At 49.9% G+C, this 19,267-nt stretch overlaps 1 protein-coding gene across 1 annotated transcript in view; it reads left to right on the top strand.

Annotated features, from left to right (window-relative positions):
- cs (citrate synthase) overlaps positions 1 to 19,267 on the top strand; it is a 66,250-nt gene that overhangs the window by 37,522 nt on the left and 9,461 nt on the right. Inside the window, exons 2-8 of the mRNA XM_085973006.1 lie at positions 2,756 to 2,803; positions 4,787 to 4,894; positions 5,405 to 5,470; positions 8,415 to 8,546; positions 8,774 to 8,962; positions 16,617 to 16,816; positions 18,897 to 19,026. Coding sequence (XP_085829132.1) covers positions 2,756 to 2,803; positions 4,787 to 4,894; positions 5,405 to 5,470; positions 8,415 to 8,546; positions 8,774 to 8,962; positions 16,617 to 16,816; positions 18,897 to 19,026 — 873 coding nt within the window. The remainder of the gene's footprint in view (positions 1 to 2,755; positions 2,804 to 4,786; positions 4,895 to 5,404; positions 5,471 to 8,414; positions 8,547 to 8,773; positions 8,963 to 16,616; positions 16,817 to 18,896; positions 19,027 to 19,267) is intronic.

The raw sequence follows: 19,267 nt of genomic DNA, 5'->3' as shown, positions 1-19,267 counted from the left end.
GGCTGTGCCTTCAGCCGCCTGGACCCGAAGCTCTGGAATTCCCTCCCTAAACCCCTCTGCCTCCCTCTCCTCCTTTTTAAAACCTCCCTCTTTGACCAAGCTTTTTTTGGTCACCTGTCCGAATATCTCCTGATGTGTCTCGGTGTCAGATTTTTGTCTGGTTTACGCTCCTGTGAAGCACCTTGAGACGTTTTGCTACGTTAAAGGTGCTGTGTACAAACGGGAGTTGTCGAAGTAATTCCTGAATTAAGTGAGACTGAAATATTGTAATAATAACTGGAAGGAAAAGTATTGGAGACGGTAGTATTGCTGGAAGACAGCTAAGTGCCAGGACCTGATTGAACATAATCCAAGTTACCTGTTGGAAACTGGGCAAGGAATAGCATTTGCCCTCGGAATTATATTTCGGGCTCTTATTAAGCGTGTGCGCTGGAGGACTGGAGCGTGGCCAATGTAATGCCCCATTTCACCAAGAGAGACGGACGGAGCTATTCCCGGTAATTACAAGACAGTTGGTTTAGTCTGTGGTAGGAAAAATGTTTGAATCTTTAATTTAGGACAGAATTGCTAAATATCTAGATGAAGATAATGAGAAGCAGCCAACGCAAATTTCGGAAAGGATCGTGCTTGACAAACCGATGGGGGAATGCAGTGGATGTGTGTGTGTAGGCTGTTGGAAAGTATTTGATGAGATACAGCACAGAAGACGATCGGAGAAGATAAAGTACAGAGTTAGGGGAGGGTAGTAAATTGGATTGAACAACAGCTTGTATTTATCCAGTGCCTTTAACACAGTAAACGTCCCAAGGCGCTTCACAGGAGCGATTAATGGCAAGAAACTGGAAAGTACTGAAGTACAAAGGGATCTGGGGGTCCTGGTGCACGAAACTCAAAAGGTTAGTATGCAGGTGCAGCAAGTGATTAAGAAGGCCAATGGAATGTTGGCTTTCATTGCTAGGGGGATAGAATATAAAAATAGGGAGGTATTGCTTCAGTTGTACAAGGTCTTGGTGAGGCTGCACCTGGAATACTGCGTACAGTTTTGGTGTCCATACTTAAGAAAGGACACACTTGCTCTCGAGTCAGTACAAAGAAGGTTCACTCGGTTAATCCCGGGGATGAGGGGATGGACATATGAGGAGAGGTTGAGTAGATTGGGACTCTACTCATTGGAGTTCAGAAGAATGAGAGGCGATCTTATTGAAACATATAAGATTGTGAAGGGGTTGGATCGGGTGGATGCGGGGAAGATGTTCCCGATGATGGGTGAAACTAGAACTAGGGGGCATAGTCTTAGAATAAGGGGCTGCTCTTTCAAAACTGAGATGAGGAGGAACTACTTCACTCAGAGGGTGGTAGGTCCATGGAATATGCTGCCCCAAAAAGCTGTAGAAGCTACATCATTACATAAATTTAAAACCGGAATAGACAGTTTCCTAGAAGTAAAGGGTTACGGGGAGCGGGCAGGAATTTGGGCATGAGTCTAGGTTCGGATCGGTCATGGCCCTGTGGGTAGCGGAGCGGGCCCAGGGGCCGTGTAGCCTGATCCTGCTCCTATTTCGTGTGTCTAATTCTGTTAGATTCAGGAGATGGTTCTGTGATAGTGGATTGGCAGTTAGGATCAGATCAGCCATGATCTTATTGAATGGCGGAGCAGGCTCGAGGGGCCGATTGGCCTACTCCTGCTCCTATTTCTTATGTTATCAAACAAAATTTGACATTGAGCCACATGAGAGATTGTGACAGATTGGTCAAAGAGGTAGGTTCGAAGGAGCGTCTTACAGTAGGAGAGAGTGAGGCAGAGAGGTTTAGGGAGGGAATTCCAGAGCTTAGGGGCCCAGGCGGCTGAAGGCACGGCCGCCAATGGTGGAGCGATGGGAATCGGGGGTGCTTGAGGCCAGAATTGGAGGAGCGCGGAGATCTCTGGAGGGTTGTAGGGCTGGAGGAGGTTATAGAGATAGGGAGGGGGGCGCGAGGCCCAGGAGGGATTTGAAAACAAGGATGGAAATTTTAAAAATTGAGAACTGGTTAGGAGGAGGAAATAGAGCAGCAATTGAGGGCAGTTTCTGAGTGGTCGGGAATGGATCGAGGTGCCCCACGGGGTTGTGTTCTATTGACTGCGTGCATCAATGATTTGGATATAGGGCTGGAGGGAGTGCTGTCTTATTACATAGTTTTCTGGTATATTTTGCATCAAAAGGGGGAAACAAACAACCCAAAGACTCTGTGTGGCCTGTTTGCCTCCATGCCTTCAGCACAAGCCTGTCTGCACCCTCTTTTTAAAACCTTCCACCGTTTGGAGGGCGTCAGCAATGAACAGCTAATAGAGAAAGTGACGACAGACAATTTCTCTCGTGGCCGCACAGTTGTGGTCAGCTGGCTGTTCAGGCATGAATTTTACCCCCTCAGCTGAACTTGGCCAGAAGCCACGCGTTCCCATGATGTAACACCGTTGTTGCCTGATTTTATTAGTCAGTAAATTGGATTGAACAACAGCTTGTCTTTATACAGCGCCTTTAACGTTGTAAAACGTCCCGAGGCGCTTCACGGGAGCGATTATCAAACAAGATTTGACACCGAGCCACATAAGGCGAGATTGTGACAGATTGGTCAAAGAGAGAGGTTTTGAGGAGAGAGTGAGGCGGTGAGGTTTAGGGAGGGAATTCCACAGCTTGGGGCCAGCACCCTGCTCTGATGTGTTTACTGTGTGACGTTAATATATAACTGTACTGAAAGAAAACTCTGTGTTTTACAGAACACTGCATGCATCGTAGTTGCTGCAAGGAATAAAAGCTCCTCATCAGTAAGTAGCCTCTCTTCTACATCTCTCTTGTCCTGGTCGATTTGCTAATTCAGTGTGAAGTGGGCATAGTGTAAAGGCCTACTTGTATTGTCTGTTATAGCTGTCGATGCATGCCTTCTGCCTTACACTCTCATGTCTCTCTCACTGCCTGTCTGTCTCCCTGCTGTGCGCTCTTGATGTATGTGCTGCTGGCCATATTGGTAGATATAGAAACATAGAAGATAGTAGCAGGAGTAGGCCATTCGGCCCCTCGAGCCTGCTCCGCCATTCAATGAGATCATGGCTGATCATCCAAATTCAGTACCCTGTCCCTGCTTTCTCCCCATATCCCTTGATCCCTTTAGCCTTAAATATATCTAACTCCTTCTTTAATATATTTAATGAATTGGCCTCAACTGCCTTCTGTGGTAGAGAATTCCACAGGTTCACCACTCTCTGGGTGAAGAAATTCCTCCTCATCTCAGTCCTAAATGGCTTATCCCTTATCCTTAGACTGTGACCCCTGGTTCTGGACTCCCCCGCCATCGGGAACATCCTTCCTGCATCTAGTCTGTCTAGTCCTGTTAGAATTTTATAAGTTTCAATGAGATCCCCTCTCATTCTTCTAAACTCCAGCGAGTATTAGCCTAATCGACCCAATCTCTCCTCATACGTCATTCCTGCCATCCCAGGTATCAGTCTGGTGAATCTTCGCTGCACTCCCTCCGTGGCAAGAACATCCTTCCTCAGATAAGGCGACCAAAACGGCGCACAATACTCAAGGTGTGGTCTCACCAAGGCCCTGTACAACTGCAGCAAGACATCCTTGCTCCTATACTCGAATCCTCTAGCTATGAAGGCCAGCATACCATTTGCCTTCTTAAGCGCCTGCTGCACCTGCACGCTTACCTTCAGCGACTGGTGCACAAGGACACACCGGTCTCGTTGCACTTCCCCATTTCTGAATCGATTGCTGTTCAGATAATAATCTGCCTTCCTGTTTTTGCCACCAAAGTGGATAACCTTGCATTTATCCACATTATACTGCATCTGCCATACTTCTGCCCAATCACCCAACCTGTCCAAATCGTACTGGAGTTTCTCTGCATCCTCCTCACAGCACACACGCCCACCCAACTTTGTGTCATCTGCAAACTTGGAGATATTACATCTAGTTCCCTCGTCTAGATCATTAATATATATTGTGAATAACTGGGGTCCCAGCACCGATCCCTGTGGTACCCCACTAGTCACTGCCTTCCACTCGGAAAAAGACCCATTTATTCCAACTCTTTGCTTCCTGTCTGCCAACCAGTTCTCTATCCAAGTCAGTACCTTACCCCCAATCCCATGTGCTTTAACTTTGCACGCTCGTCTTTTATGCGGGACCTTATCGAAAGCCTTCTGAAAGTCCAAATGCACCACATCCACTGGTTTTCCCTTATCTATTCTACCAGTTATATCCTCAAAAAAAATTCCAGTAGATTAGTCAAGCACGATTTACCTTTTGTAAATCCATATTGACTTTGTCCGATCCTGTCGCTGTTTTCCAAGTGCTCTGCTATTACATCTTTTATAATGGACTCTAGCATTTTCCCCACTACCGATAGCGGCGACCCGTTGATTCAATGAACCCCTCTTCTCCCCTCGCTCCCACAGCGGATAGTTTAGTGTGGGAGCTGGGAAATGGCACACTGGCCGCTTCGGAGGTTACTTCGGTGTCGGGCCGAAAGGCCTCTTTCTGTGCTGAGAGATTCTCGCCGACACTCCTGAGGCTGGAGAAGGCAGTTGTGGAGCCCCATGGGGGCGAAATCTCACCCTGCACCTGACCTGTGCTGGACTTGACTCGTTGGCGCTTGATCCTGACGCTAGGGTCCAAAAAAAATGAGGTTAAAGTGTTCTGTTTATTAAAAAAAAAAAAAGGTAAGAGACGCCGTGGAAGAAGCAGCTGATCCCGTCTGTGTTGTTGTATGAAACATTTAATAAACGCTTTTGTCTTCCTAGAATTTGAAAGAGGTTCTTGCTGAACTTATCCCTAAGGAGCAATCCAGGGTCAAAGCCTTCAAACAGCAACATGGCAAAACCGTCATTGGACAAATCAATGTTGACATGGTACGAGTTAGATTTTGTTTCTGTTTCTTTGGAGGGGGGGGGAAGGAGATATTTGCATTCCTGGCCTGCGGATTGGTTCCCCCAGCTATGGCGTGGCCTTGACGCTATTTTGCAGACCCCCCCACCCATGCTGTTTACACACGGAAAGCTTCCCCTTGTGATCGACATCACAGGAGGGAAAGCTTTCCGTGGCAGCAAGGGAGTTGTTTTAGCGCGGAGGGGTTCGTGGTCTTTTGTAAAACGGGGGCTACTTTGAATGGAAAATACGACACACTAGATGCTTATTTCTTGTTAAGAACGGCACTTTTGTTATACCCGTTGACACGTGATTTGTATCGCCTGATAATCAGCCTGTATTGACGTCGTTACAATCCGTCCTCGTCTTTACAGATCAGCCGCGATCTGATTGAATGGCGGAGCAGGCTCGAGGGGCTGAATGGCCGACTCCTGCTCCTAGTTGAATGGAGTTTTTGAAGATTGTAACTGGTTGCTGATTTCTCCCCCCCTCAGGTGTACGGTGGTATGAGAGGAATGAAGGGCCTGGTGTATGAAACATCCGTGCTGGATCCAGAGGAGGTACAGAGTTATTGTTTGTGAAGTCTCTCTGCGCATGCTTGGCTTTGTGTGTGCCCAATGTTGTAACAAAACGGTCCCGATCCTTCATTGGATACGACCCACCCCAAACAGGTGCTCTGTGATGGTCACGCTAGTTTTCAATTCAATTCAATTTTATTTGTCATATATGCAGCAGACGTGTGTACTGCACTATGAAATGTTGATTTTTACGAGTCCTCCCAACATTGGAATAAATATGGCATAACAATGATAAAATACTAATAGAAATACAGTAATAATAAATAAAACAACAGTAATAAATTATACATTCATGAGTCTTATGGCCTGGGGGTAGAAGCTGTTTCGAAACCTGCTGGTACGAGACCGTATGCTTCGGTATCTCTTACCGGACGGGAGCAGGGTGAAGAGGTTGTGGCTGGGGTGGCTCGCGTCTTTAATGATTCTCAGGGCCTTCCCCCGGCACCTCTCGGGGTAGATATCCTGCACAGCAGGTAGTTTAATTCCTATAGTATGTTGTACAGCTTTCACCACCATCTGTAGAGCCTTGCGGTCTGTGGCGGTGCAGTTGCCATACCAGGTAGTGATACAGCCGGACGGGATACTCTCGATGGTGCACCGGTAGAAGTTGGTGAGAATCTGGGGGGCCATTCCAAATTTCTTCAGTCTCCTGAGGAAGAACAGGCGCTGGCATGCCTTCTTCGTTACGACGTCGATGTGATGTGACCACGTTAAGTCCTAGTCTAACTTTTACTGGTGGGGATTCGCAGCTGCTGAGTCTTACCTTGGGTACCTTGCGCACTGCACCAGACCTTCGCCAGAAACAGGAAAAGAATCAACAGCATCTTGCATTTATATAGCGCCTTTAACGTAGTAAAACGTCCCATGGCGCTTCACAGCAGCAGCATCAAACGGAATTTGACACTGAGACACATGAGATATGTTGGCAATCGTAGCGAGAGGATTCGAGTACAGGAGCAAGGATGTCTTGCTGCAGTTGTACAGGGCCTTGGTGAGACCACACCTTGAGCATTGTGTGCAGTTTTGGTCGCCTTATCGGAGGAAGGATGTTCTTGCCATGGAGGGAGTGCAGCGAAGATTCACCAGACTGATACCTGGGATGGCAGGAATGATTTAGGAGGAGAGATTAGGTCGATTGGGCTTGTACTCGCTAGCGTTTAGAAGAATGAGAGGGGATCTCATTGAAACGTATAAAATTTTAACAGGACTAGACAGACTAGATGCAGGAAGGATGTTCCCGATGGCGGGGGAGTCCAGAACCAGGGGTCACAGTCTGAGGATAAGGGGTAAGCCATTTAGGACAGAGATGAGGAGGAATTTCTTCACCCAGAGAGTGGTGAACCTGTGGAATTCTCTACCACAGAAAGCAGTTGAGGCCAACTTATTAAATATATTCAAGAAGGAGTTAGATATATTTCTTAAGGCTAAAGGGATGCGCGGAGAAAGCAGGGACAGGGTACTGAATTTGGATGATCGGTCATGATCTCATTGAATGGTGGAACAGGCTCGAGGGGCCGAATGGCCTACTCCTCCTATTTCTTATGTTCTTACAGTAAAGTGTTGAGTTTACACCTTTCTTGTGCTTTGCCCTGGCGCTCGATTTTAAAATTCTCATCCTTGTTTTCAAATCCCTCCATGGCCTCGCCCCTCCCTATCTCTCTAATCTCCTCCAGCCCTACAACCCCCCCCCCCCCCCCCCCCCCTCCCGCCGAGTGCGGTCTGCCAATTCTGGCCTCTTGCGCCTCACTGATTTTAATCGCTCCACCATTGGCGGCTGTTCCTTCAGCTGCCTGGGTCCCAAGCTCTGGAATTCCCTCCCTAAACCTCCCCAGGCCTCTACTTCTCTTTCCTCCTTTAAGATGCCCCATAAAACCTACCTTTGACCAAGCTCCTTATGGCTCCGTCTCAAATTTTGTGTGATAACGCTCCTATGGCAGCGCCTTGGGACGTTTTACTACGTTAAAGGCGCTGTATAAATACAAGTTGTTGTTGCTGTTCAGGGGAAAGCGGTCGAAGCAGTGAGCTAGAATGATGTCGCCCCGAATCTAAAATAACAACAGAGGACACTGGGAAAACTCCACAGGCCAGGCAACATCCGTGGAGAGAGAGAGAAACAGTCAACGTTTCAGGTCGAAACCCTTCTTCAGAACTGAGGGGGGGAAAAAGGCAGGAAATGAAACGGATTAAAAGGCAGTCTGGGGGCTGGGAAATGGGGGAGGGGCTGAAAGAACAAAAGGGAAGGTCAGCGAGAGGTGAAGAGACATTAAGAGATATTCAAGGTGAGACGAGGTGGTACAGGAAACTTTGGTTTATCCGGAGGTTGTATGTCCGGAAACCTCGCTCTACCGGCAGAAATCGGGAGCCGTTTCGTTAGGTTTTTTTTTCTTCTCGTGGCTTTGTTTTCAACAGTCGGGCTCTGGAAAGTCTCTCTGAAGCTGTTGCTAAGCTACAGAGATGCTTCCAAGGTACGGGCCGACTGTTTACAAGCTGTTGCTAAGCAACAGTGTTTGTTGTCAGATACGGAGATGAAAACCTCCGTATGCTTCAACATCAACTTTGTATGTCCGGCAGTTTTGATAGATCGGCGTCCCGTCGGTGCCGGATATAACAAAGTTTCCTGTAATAGGGCAGGTAAAGAAACAGACAATGGCTCTAGATGAAGTGTGAAATGCGCTGGCAGAGTGAGAGACAGCTGCCATGTGGGAGAGAGAAAAGGCAGAAACCAAAAGTGTGGATAAAAAATGAAAATGTAATAGGGGCCGAGGTTATGATCTGAAATTGTTGAACTCGATATTGAGTCCGGAAGGCTGTAAAGTGCCTAATCGGAAGATGAGGTGCTGTTCCTCGAGCTAGCTGTGTGGCGTGTGGAGTTTGAGCTGACCGTTCGAATGTGAATTCCTGACCCAGTCTTTCGCCTCTTCGCCAGGGTATTCGTTTCCGTGGCTACAGCATACCAGAGTGCCAGAAGCTACTACCTAAAGCACCCGGAGGAGAGGAGCCGCTTCCTGAAGGTCTGTTCTGGCTGCTAGTGACGGGAGAGGTCCCCACCCAGGAGCAGGTAATGGAATTTGCCTCGAGTCTTGCTGCACTGAGCCGGATGTCTAGCAATTCCTATGACACCTCTTTAGTCGGCAAGTTGTATTTTTAGCTTGGGTTTACGGAGCGGTTTCATTCATTCGCCTGTAAAGGCTGCAGCTTGGTGTTTGGCTGTCCAACTCTCGATCGTTCCAAGACTGACGCAGTGTGTGTTGTGTTTTTTTAAAAATTTTATCTCCTGTCCGGCAGACCACCTGGGTGTCCAAAGAGTGGGCAAAGCGGGCTGCCTTGCCGTCTCACGTCGTCACGATGCTGGACAACTTCCCAAACAACCTGCACCCGATGTCCCAGCTCAGCGCCGCCATCACCGCACTGAACAGCGAGAGCGGCTTCGCCCGCGCCTACTCGGAGGGAGTCAGCAAGACGAAGTACTGGGAGGTAAGGGGTGGGGGCTGGTCCTCGGGCCGGATTCTCTTGTCGTTCCGTCGCAGTGGCAGGCTAAGGGCCGGCCAGGTGGTCTGTCCTGGTCGGCTTCTTCCTCTGTCGCCATTCCTGGTCTTTGTGGAGCCGTCAAACAAAGACGTGATCTGGCTCAGAGTGAATGCCGAGCCACCCAGGCCTGTGCACCTTGTTTTCTGGGCCCTACTCCAGCTTCGGCTTTGGGCAGGAGACCTGCTCTTGGTCAGAGGGATACAGACTTGGCCACCTTGCCTAAGGAAGGATATACTTGCCTTGGCGGGGGTGCTGGCATTGGAGGGGGTGTAACGAAGAGTCTCCAGACTGATTCCTGGGATGAGGGGATTGTCCTATGAGGGGAGATTGAGTAGACATGGCCTATAGTCCCTAGAGATTAGGAACATAGAAACGCAGAAGATAGGAGCAGGAGTAGGCCATTCCGGCCCCTCGAGCCTGCTCCGCCATTTAATGAGATCATGGCTGATCATCCAAACTCAGTACCCTGTCCCTGCCATCTCCCCATATCCCTTGATCCCCTTAGCCTTAAGAAATATATCCAACTCCTTCTTGAATATATTTAATGAATTGGCCTCCACCGCCCTCTGTGGTAGAGAATTCCACAGGTTCACCACTCTCTGGGTAAAGAAATTCCTCCTCATCTCTGTCCTAAATGGCTTACCCCTTATCCTTAGACTGTGACCCCTGGTTCTGGACTCCCCCGCCATCGGGAACATCCTTCCTGCATCTAGACTGTCTAGTCCTGTTAGAATATTATAAGTTTCAATGAGGTCCCCTCTCATTCTTCTAAACTCCAGCGAAGATAAGCCTAATCGACCCAATCTCTCCTCATACGTCATTCCTGCCATCCCAGGTATCAGTCTGGTGAATCTTCGCTGCACTCCCTCCATGGCAAGAACATCCTTCCTCAGATAAGGCGACCAAAACAGCACACAGTACTCAAGGTGTGGTCTCACCAAGGCCCTGTACAACTGCAGCAAGACATCCTTGCTCCTGTACTCGAATCCTCTCACTACAAAGGCCAACATACCATTTGCCACCTTAACCGCCTGCTGCACCGGTCGCATTGAAACATGTAAAATTCTTCGAGTGCTTGACAGGATAGATGCGGAGAGGCTGCGGAGAGGGATCTTGGCGCAAAGGCAGGGAATTGGGATTCTAAAGGTGGAGCTTCCAGAGCCAGCTAAGTGACGGAGCAGGCTGTACCAGTGCGGAAGGTGAGCAGCCCCTCGGGGAGGCTGCAGGGGATGAGAAGAGGGCTTGCACTCGTGTAGTGGTTATATGTTCCTGGACTACTAATCCAGAGAACGCGAGTTCAAATACCACTCTGGTAGTTTGAGAATTTGGATTCGGTTTTGTAAAAAAAAAACCTTGGCAATTAAAAGCTGTGATCGGTAAAAGTGGTCACGAAACTGCTGTCCTGTCGTTCAAAACCCAACTGGTTCACCAATGTCCTTTTTTGGGGAAGGAAATCTGCTGCCCTTACCTGGGCTGCGCCTCGACGGGGTTGACTCTTAACGGCTCTCTGATCTAGACTTGAATATAGGGGGTATGATTAAGAAGTTTGCAGATGATACTAAAATTGGCCGTGTGGTTGATACTGAAGAAGGAAGCTGTAGACTGCAGGGAGATATCAATAAATTGGTCAGGTGGGTAGAACAGTGGCAAATGGAATTCAATCCGGAGAAGTGTGAGGTAATGCATTTGGGGAGGGCTAACAAGGCAAGGGAATACACATTAAATAGTAGGACATTGAGTAGTGTAGAGGAACAAAGGGACCTTGGAGTGCATGTCCACAGATCCCTGAAGGTAGCAGGCCAGGTAGATAAGGTGGTTAAGGCATACGGAATGCTAGCACTAGTTAGGCCTCAGCTAGAGTACTGCGTGCAGTTCTGGTCACCACATTACAGGAAAGATGTGATTGCACTAGAGAGGGTACAGAGGAGATTTACAAGGATGTTGCCGGGAGTAGAGAATCTTAGCTAGGAGGAAAGACTGGATAGGCTGGGTCTGTTTTCCTTGGAACAGAGGAGGCTGAGGGGAGACCTTATTGAGGTGTATATAAAATTATGAGGGGCATAGATAAAGTGGATGGAAAGGACCTATTTCCCTTCGCAGAGGGGTCAAAAAGCAGGGGGCTTAAAGTAATTGGTCGGAGGTTTAGAGGGGATTTGAGGGGAAATTTCTTCACCCAGAGGGTTGTGGGGAGTCTGGAACTCGCTGCCTGAAAGGTTGGTAGAGGCAGGAACCCTAACCACATTTAAAAAAAGTACAGGAAACTTTGTGCTATCCGGCACCGACGGGACCGAGCTGTTGCCGTCCCATCAAAACTGCCGGACAAACCAGCGCTAATGTTGAAGCAAACGGAGCTTTTCAGCTCCGTATCTGGCAACAAACACTGTTGCTTAGCTTCTAAACAGTCGGCCCGTACCTTGGAAGCGTCTCTGTCGCTTAGCAACAGCTTCAGAGAGACTTTGCAGAGCCTGACTGTTGGGGGGGGGGGGGGAAGCCATGAGAAGGGAAAAAAAAAACCTAACGAAACGGCTCCTGATTTTTGCCGGTGGATCGAGCATTCCGGACAATTAACCTCCGGATAAACCAAAGTTTCCTGTACTCGGATGTGCAGTTGAGATGCTCTAACCTGCAGGGCTACGGACCGAGAGCTGGGAAGTGGGGATTAGGCTGGGATCGCTCTGATATACCTATCAATTCCTCCAATAAAAGGCGAAGAGTTACGAAGGTGACTAAAGGTTTTTATTGACTAAATAGCAGAGCCCACTCTCGTGGGTGGTCCGATCCAAGCAGGAGGAATACCAGCCAGTCGCTCACCTTTATACCTGGCCTGGTGGGTGGAGCCAAGGCGGAGTCGGCAGTGGTCATCCCAGGTATAGCAGTGTGGCAAGAGGCGACCTCGTACCGTGATACAATAGTGGTCAGTGATACAGTTATAACGAACAGTGGTGAACAGTGCTAACTACTAACAGTGATACGATAGTGAACGTGGTTTACCACACGCTCTTTGTTGGCCGGCGCGGACACGATGGGCCGAAATGGCCTCCTTCCGTGCTGTAACTTTCTATGATTCTGTGATGTGGGCCTGGCGATGTGATGTGGGTCTGTTGTATCAAACCCACCACCACTTTCTAAGGGTGGCCTAGTGGTGGACAATAAATGCCAGCCTTTTCAGCGACACCCACATCCTGAGGGTGGGGAGGGGGAGATTAAAGAACCCTCCCGCTAGGGTTTTGCCTCCCAAGATTCAGACTCCTTTTCAGATGATTGTGTCTGAACACTCGCCTCGTCGTTCCACGCACGGCTCAATTTATTTGAGGTCCGCGCACCGACTTTTGGATCGCAATGCCGGCGCTCGACGGGAAATCCTCAGTCTCTGGTCCCCCTGCTTGCTGCTGTGAGAAAGGCGCCTTTGTCGAGCCAGGCCACGTGTTGCACGCACCACCTGTTGGGACAGGGTTTCTCTGAACAGAACGGCCGGAATGTCTGGCATAATGCTGCACAGTTTTAAAAATAGCCACTGGCCTGCTGCGTATTCAGCACTGGGACATGTATCACCGTAAACAGCAGTGACAATCAGTGTGAATATTTGGATGGGACGAGTGTGGCTCCCACATTCAACAATAGAATTTTGTTAGATTGGGCTATTGGGTGAATTGAGTGCGGACTTTAGAGCATCTTTGATCTAAAGGTGTTGCTGCACGAGATCTTTCCGTGCTTTTCTCGCTCCGTGCTTTTTTCGCTCCTGTTATTCTGAGTTGCTGCCGAGATGTCAGGGAGTGTGGAACTCGTGGACAATCGCCAGGAATACAAGTAGTTTTGGATTTGTCTTTCCAAACTTTTTTTAAAATTTATTCGTTCATGGGATGCGTTCGTCGCTGGCAAGGCCCAGCATTTATTGCCCATCCCCCTAATTGCCCTTGAGAAGGTGGTGGTGAGCCGCCGCCTTGAGCCGCTGCAATCCGTGCGGTGAAGGTGCTCCCGCAGTGCTGTTCAGGAGGGAGTTCCAGGATTTTGACCCAGCGGCGATGAAGGAACGGCCGATATATTTCCAAGTCAGGATGGTGTGTGACTTGGAGGGGAACTTGGAGGTGGTGGTGTTCCCGTGCGCCTGCTGCCGTTGTCCTTCTAGGTGGAAGAGATCGCGGGTTTGGGAGGTGCTGCCGAAGAAGCCTTGGCGAGTTGCTGCAGTGCATCTTGTAGCTGGTACACACTGCAACCATGGTGTGCCGGTGGTGGAGGGCACCCTATATGAATCCAAGGTTAAATTCCTCCTCTATGCAGACGACCTGGTTCTGCTGTCACCAACTAAGGAGGGTCTACAGCAGAACCTGGATCTGCTGGAGTCATACTGCCAGACTTGGGCCATGACAATAAATCCCCAAAAAACCAAAGTCCTTGTGTTCCAGCAAAGATCCAGACATCAGGGATCCAAATTAAATTTCACACTAGGAACAACCAAAATTGAACAAACCACTAACTACACATACTTGGGCTTAAAAACCAGTTCTACGGGAAATTTCAAACTGGCTGTGAATGAACTGAAAGAGAAAGCAAGAAGGGCTTTCTATGCCATTAAAAAATCAATCCAAATAGAAATCCCAATTAGCATTTGGCTCAAAATTTTCAAATCAGTAATTGAACCAATTGCACTCTATGGCAGTGAGGTGTGGGGACCGCTAACACAACAAGAATTTGCAAAATGGAACAAATACCCAATTGAGATCCTACATGCAGAATTCTGTAAAAGTATACTCCGGACTCAAAGGAAAACCGTAAACAATGCATGCAGGGCAGAACTAGGCCAATATCCATTAATAATCACTATCCAAAAAAGAGCCACCAAATTTGAAGGGTGATTACCTGACCATGGTAAAGGATAGCAAACTGAGAAAAACTTTGACAATGTACAGACTTGGTGAACATAACCTGGCGATCGAAAAAGGTAGACACAGACAGACCCGGCTACCAAGAGAGGACAGGATATGCTCTCACTGCAGTCAGGGAGTGGTGGAGACAGAGGTGCACTTCCTCACAGCTTGTAGAAAATATCAGGGCATAAGGGAGAATTTCTACCCAAAATTCACAAAAATATGCCCGGAATTCAGAAATTTGAATGACGACCAAAAACTCCCATACCTACTAGGGGAAGAGAAATTGCATAACACTCGCGGCACACTATGTTACAGCTTGCCATAAACAGAGGGACAACCAGTAAATATAAGAAAAGAGTATATATAAATTATATGAAAGTATATATTTATACACTCGGATATATCTGTTTATACACTGTATGGATAGATCTGTATTTTTGTGAACAAACATGAATGTTTACCGATGCTTTGGCAACATAAGATGTAACTTGTCATGCCAATAAAGCGAATTGAATTGAATGGTTAAGGTGGTGGCTGGGGTGCCGCTCAAGCGGGCTGCTTTGTCCTGGATGGTGTCGAGCTTCTTGAGTGTTGTTGGAGCTTCACTCGTCCAGGCAAGTGGAGTGGGAGCTGTACCCGGAGAGAACACTTAATACTCGGGTGAAGTCACGGTGGTGGTCACAAATGGGAGTAATTTCTGTGGCACGGTGTTGTTGCACCAAGTCTGATTGCAGAGGTGTATTGTCCACACTTTTAACTTGTGTCCAGATTTTCTGTCTCTAATACAGTTGGTTGGGTTTGTACGACTGCTACCCAGGGAGAAGGAGCTAGCACATGTCAGTGCAAACTAAAAAGTCAAGAGAGAATTGTGAGAGCATGTTTCAAAATTGGGAAGTGTTGGCCTGAAATGTCACAGGCCGTAACTTCACTGTGTGACTTAATTCTGCACATTATCCCTCTACGCCTAGACCTGAGATAGACACCGTTAACAACCAGTGCTGTCCTTCGCGCTTTATGATGTGTGTCCTTTGCACAAGTGCCATCGACATGTTACTGTATCTGCGCAGACTGCTGTCTGCCTCAAGGTTCCTGCGAAAGTGGATCTGGTGCAGCCTCGGCCCAGAATTTACCCCATGTGCCGTGAGCGTGGCAATTCTTGCAAGATGATTTGAGTACAGGAGCAAGGATGTCTTACTACAGTTATACAGGGCCTTAGTGAGACCACACCTGGAGTACTGTGTGCAGTTTTGGTCTCCTTACCTAAGAAAGGTTATACTTGCCATAGAGGGAGTGCAGCGAAGGTTCACCAGACTGATTCCTGGGATGGCAGGACTGTCGTATGAGGAGAGATTGGGTCGACTAGGCCTGTATTCACTAGAGTTTAGAAGAATGAGAGGGGATCTCATTGAAACGTATAAAATTCTGACAGGGCTAGACAGACTGGATGCAGGGAGGATGTTTCCCCTGGCTGGGGGGGTCTAGAACGAGGGGTCACAGTCTCAGGATACGGGGTAGGACATTTAGGACTGAGATGAGAAATGTCTTCACTGAGGGTGGTGAACCTGTGGAATTCTCTACCACAGAAGGCTGTGGAGGCCAAGTCACTGAATATATTTAAGAAGGAGATAGATAGATTTCTAGACACAAAAGGCATCAAGGGGTATGGGGAGAGAGCGGGAATATGGTATTGAGATAGAGGATCAGCCATGATCTCATTGCCTGGCGGAGCAGGCTCGAAGGGCCGACTCCTCCTATTTTTCTGTTTCCATCGGCTGACGCGAGTGCCGTGCTGAGGGAGTGCTGCATTGTTGGAGGTGCCGTCCCTTGGGGACGACCTGCTCGCTGCCTATTTCCATGGCAGGGGGGTGAATACTTTCGATCCCGTGACCAATATTTATCGTGCAACAAACGCCACTGAAAGCAGATCATCAGTGGTTTTTATAAACTCCTATTGCTCTTTGTGGGACCTTGCTGTGCGTAAAATGGTTGCAAACTTTGCCCAGATTACAGCAGTGACTGCACTTCGAAAGTAATTCATTGGCTGTGAAGCACTTTGGGGCATCCTTAGCACGTGAAAGGTGTTAAATTAACGCTTGCAATTCCTTCCCCCCACCCCCCCCCCCCCCCCCTCCAAAATCCAATCTGTTATTTCTATAGCTCCTTTCACGACCACCGGACATCCCAATGAAGTGTGGTCACTGTTGTAATGTAGGAAACGTGGCAGCCAATTTGAGCACAGCAAGCTCCCACAAACAGCAATGTGATAATGACCAGATCCTCTCTTTTAGTGATTGATGCGCTATCAATTACTCATAAAAGACTGAGAGTTAAGAGAGTAACTAAAGGCTTTTATTAACAAAAGAATGAAGGTCTGCCTCGAGTGGTCGACCGGCCCAGGAATACAAAGGGCTGGGGAGCAGTCACCTTTATACTAGGACTTGTGGGAGGAGTCAGCCGAGGCATGTCCAGGCATGTACACAGTGGAATACAAACAGTGGTTTACCACAGTGATGTTGATTGAGGGATAAATATTGGCCCCAGGACACCGGGGAGAACTGCCCCGCTCTTCTTTGAAGTAGTGGCCGTGGGATCGTGTACGTCCACCTGAGGGAGCAGATGGGGCGTCGGTTTAACGTCTCATCCGAAAGACGGCACCTTCCAACAGACACGATCCTTAAATTGGCGAATGGTGGGCTAACGTCTCTCTCTCCCTCTCTCTCTCTCTGCCATAGTTTGTTTATGAAGATTCGATGGACCTGATCGCCAAACTGCCCTGCGTGGCGTCGAAGATCTACCGGAACCTGTACAGAGAGGGCAGCAGTATCGGGGCCATCGACCCCGGCCTCGACTGGTCCCACAATTTCACCAACATGCTGGGCTACACGGAACCCACGTTCACCGAGCTGATGAGACTCTACCTCACCATTCACAGGTCAGCGCCTCGTTCCACTCCCCGCCCCGGGGCTCTCCTCTAGATCTCCCGATTTCCGCCAGCCAGTTGGTTAGCTCTGGTTTCAGGGTTGGAAACGTTTCAGTATTTGCCTACAGCACGGAAACCGGCCATTCGGCCCACCTGGTCCGTGCCAGGGTTTACGCTGCTCTCGAGCATCCTCCCACCCCTACGTCATCTCGCCCCATTAGTACTTGTCCAGCTTCCCCCTTAAATGTACCTGTACTATTCGCCTCAACCACTCCCTGTGGGAGCGAGTTCCACATTCTCACCACTCTCTGGGGAAAGAAGTTTCTCCTGAATTCCCCATTGGATTTATTAGTGACTGTCTTATATTTATGTCCCCCGAGTTTTAGACACCCCCACAAGTGGAAACATCTTCTCTACGTCTACCCTATCGAACACTTGCATAATTTTAAAGACCTCTATCAGGTCACCCCTCCGCCTTCTCTTTTCTAGAGAAAAGAGCCCCGGCCTGTTCAGTCTCTCCTGGTCGTTATAAACCTCTCAGTTCTGGTTATCATCCTTGTAAATCTTGTATGCACCTTCTCCATTGCCTCTCTATCCTTTTTCAGTAATGAGAAGCGGGGTGGGAGGAGGCTCGTGTGGAGCATAAATACTGGCACACAGACCATGTTGGGTCAAATGGCCTGTTTCTGTGCTGTAAATCCTGTGATTCTCCGCTACTCCCTCCTGCCGTTTGATCCCACTGGTGGACATTTGTCCGTATGTCAGCCAAGGGCTGTGAGGAAGTAGGGATCACCGGAGAGTGAGTGGGAATCGCTGGAGAGTGATCGGGGGAGAGTAGGGATCGGCGGAGAGTGATCGGGGAGAGTAGGGATCGGCGGGGAGAGTAGGGATCGGCGGAGGGCGATCGGGGAGAGTAGGGATCGGCGGAGGGCCATCGGGGAGAGTAGGGATCGGCGGAGGGCCATCGGGGAGAGTAGGGATCGGCGGAGAGCCGTCGGGGAGAGTAGGGATCGGCGGAGGGCCGTCGGGGAGAGTAGGGATCGGCGGAGAGCCGTCGGGGAGAGTAGGGATCGGCGGAGAGCCGGCGGGGAGAGTAGGGATCGGCGGAGAGCCGGCGGGGAGAGTAGGGATCGGCGGAGAGCCGTCGGGGAGAGTAGGGATCGGCGGAGAGCCGTCGGGGAGAGTAGGGATCGGCGGAGAGCCGTCGGGGAGAGTAGGGATCGGCGGAGAGCCGTCGGAGAGTAGGGATCGGCGGAGAGTAGGGATCGGCGGAGAGCCATCGGGGAGAGTAGGGATCGGCGGAGAGCCGTCGGGGAGAGTAGGGATCGGCGGAGAGCCGGCGGGGAGAGTAGGGATCGGCGGAGAGCCGTCGGGGAGAGTAGGGATCGGCGGAGGGCCGTCGGGGAGAGTAGGGATCGGCGGAGAGCCGTCGGGGAGAGTAGGGATCGGCGGAGAGCCGTCGGGGAGAGTAGGGATCGGCGGAGAGCCGTCGGGGAGAGTAGGGATCGGCGGAGAGCCGTCGGGGAGAGTAGGGATCGGTGGAGAGTAGGGATCGGCGGAGAGCCGTCGGGGAGAGTAGGGATCGGCGGAGGGCGATCGGGGAGAGTAGGGATCGGTGGAGAGCGCTCGGGGAGAGTAGGGATCGGCGGGGAGCGATGGGATCGGCGGAGGGCGATCGGGGAGAGTAGGGATCGGCGGAGAGCCGTCGGGGAGAGTAGGGATCGGCGGAGAGCCGTCGGGGAGAGTAGGGATCGGCGGAGGGCGATCGGGGAGAGTAGGGATCGGCGGAGAGCCGTCGGGGAGAGTAGGGATCGGCGGAGAGCGCTCGGGGAGAGTAGGGATCGGCGGAGAGCCATCGGGGAGAGTAGGGATCGGCGGAGAGCCATCGGGGAGAGTAGGGATCGGCGGAGGGCGATCGGGGAGAGTAGGGATCGGCGGAGAGTAGGGATCGGCGGAGGGCGCTTGGGGACCCCTGGCTGTTTGGAGAGACTGAATATGAGAGATTTACGCAGTTAGAACCTGACCCAAGATGTGTTTTAAATTGCCTTCTAATAGCGACATGATTTTAATTTTTGTTCACACTTTAAAACAGTGATCACGAGGGTGGCAATGTCAGTGCTCACACCAGCCACCTAGTGGGGAGTGCTCTCTCTGACCCTTACCTGTGCTTCGGGGCTGCAATGAATGGACTGGCTGGACCTCTTCACGGACTTGCAAATCAGGTATGCTGCTGCCCGGGCCCATGGGTGTTAAACCAGTGTCGTCATTCTCCCTCTGCCAGCTTGATGCTGCCGAACTCAAATGCTTTGTTACGTTTTTGCACAAAAGGACCGTGCGGAAGTTTTAATGCTGGAAGTTTTGAGAGACAGTCTGGAAGCAGGATTTGCGGGGAACTGAGCCTTGTTGGGTGCTGCCACACTGTCTGGTCTGAAGTGCGTGGCCAGTACACCCCCCCCCCCCCCG

Source organism: Somniosus microcephalus, chromosome 33, assembly GCF_052327205.1.
Source record: "Somniosus microcephalus isolate GS21.2 chromosome 33, FLI_Smic_1.0, whole genome shotgun sequence".
In the NCBI taxonomy this organism is placed as follows: domain Eukaryota; kingdom Metazoa; phylum Chordata; class Chondrichthyes; order Squaliformes; family Somniosidae; genus Somniosus; species Somniosus microcephalus.
This window is presented reverse-complemented; position numbering and strand designations above follow the sequence as displayed.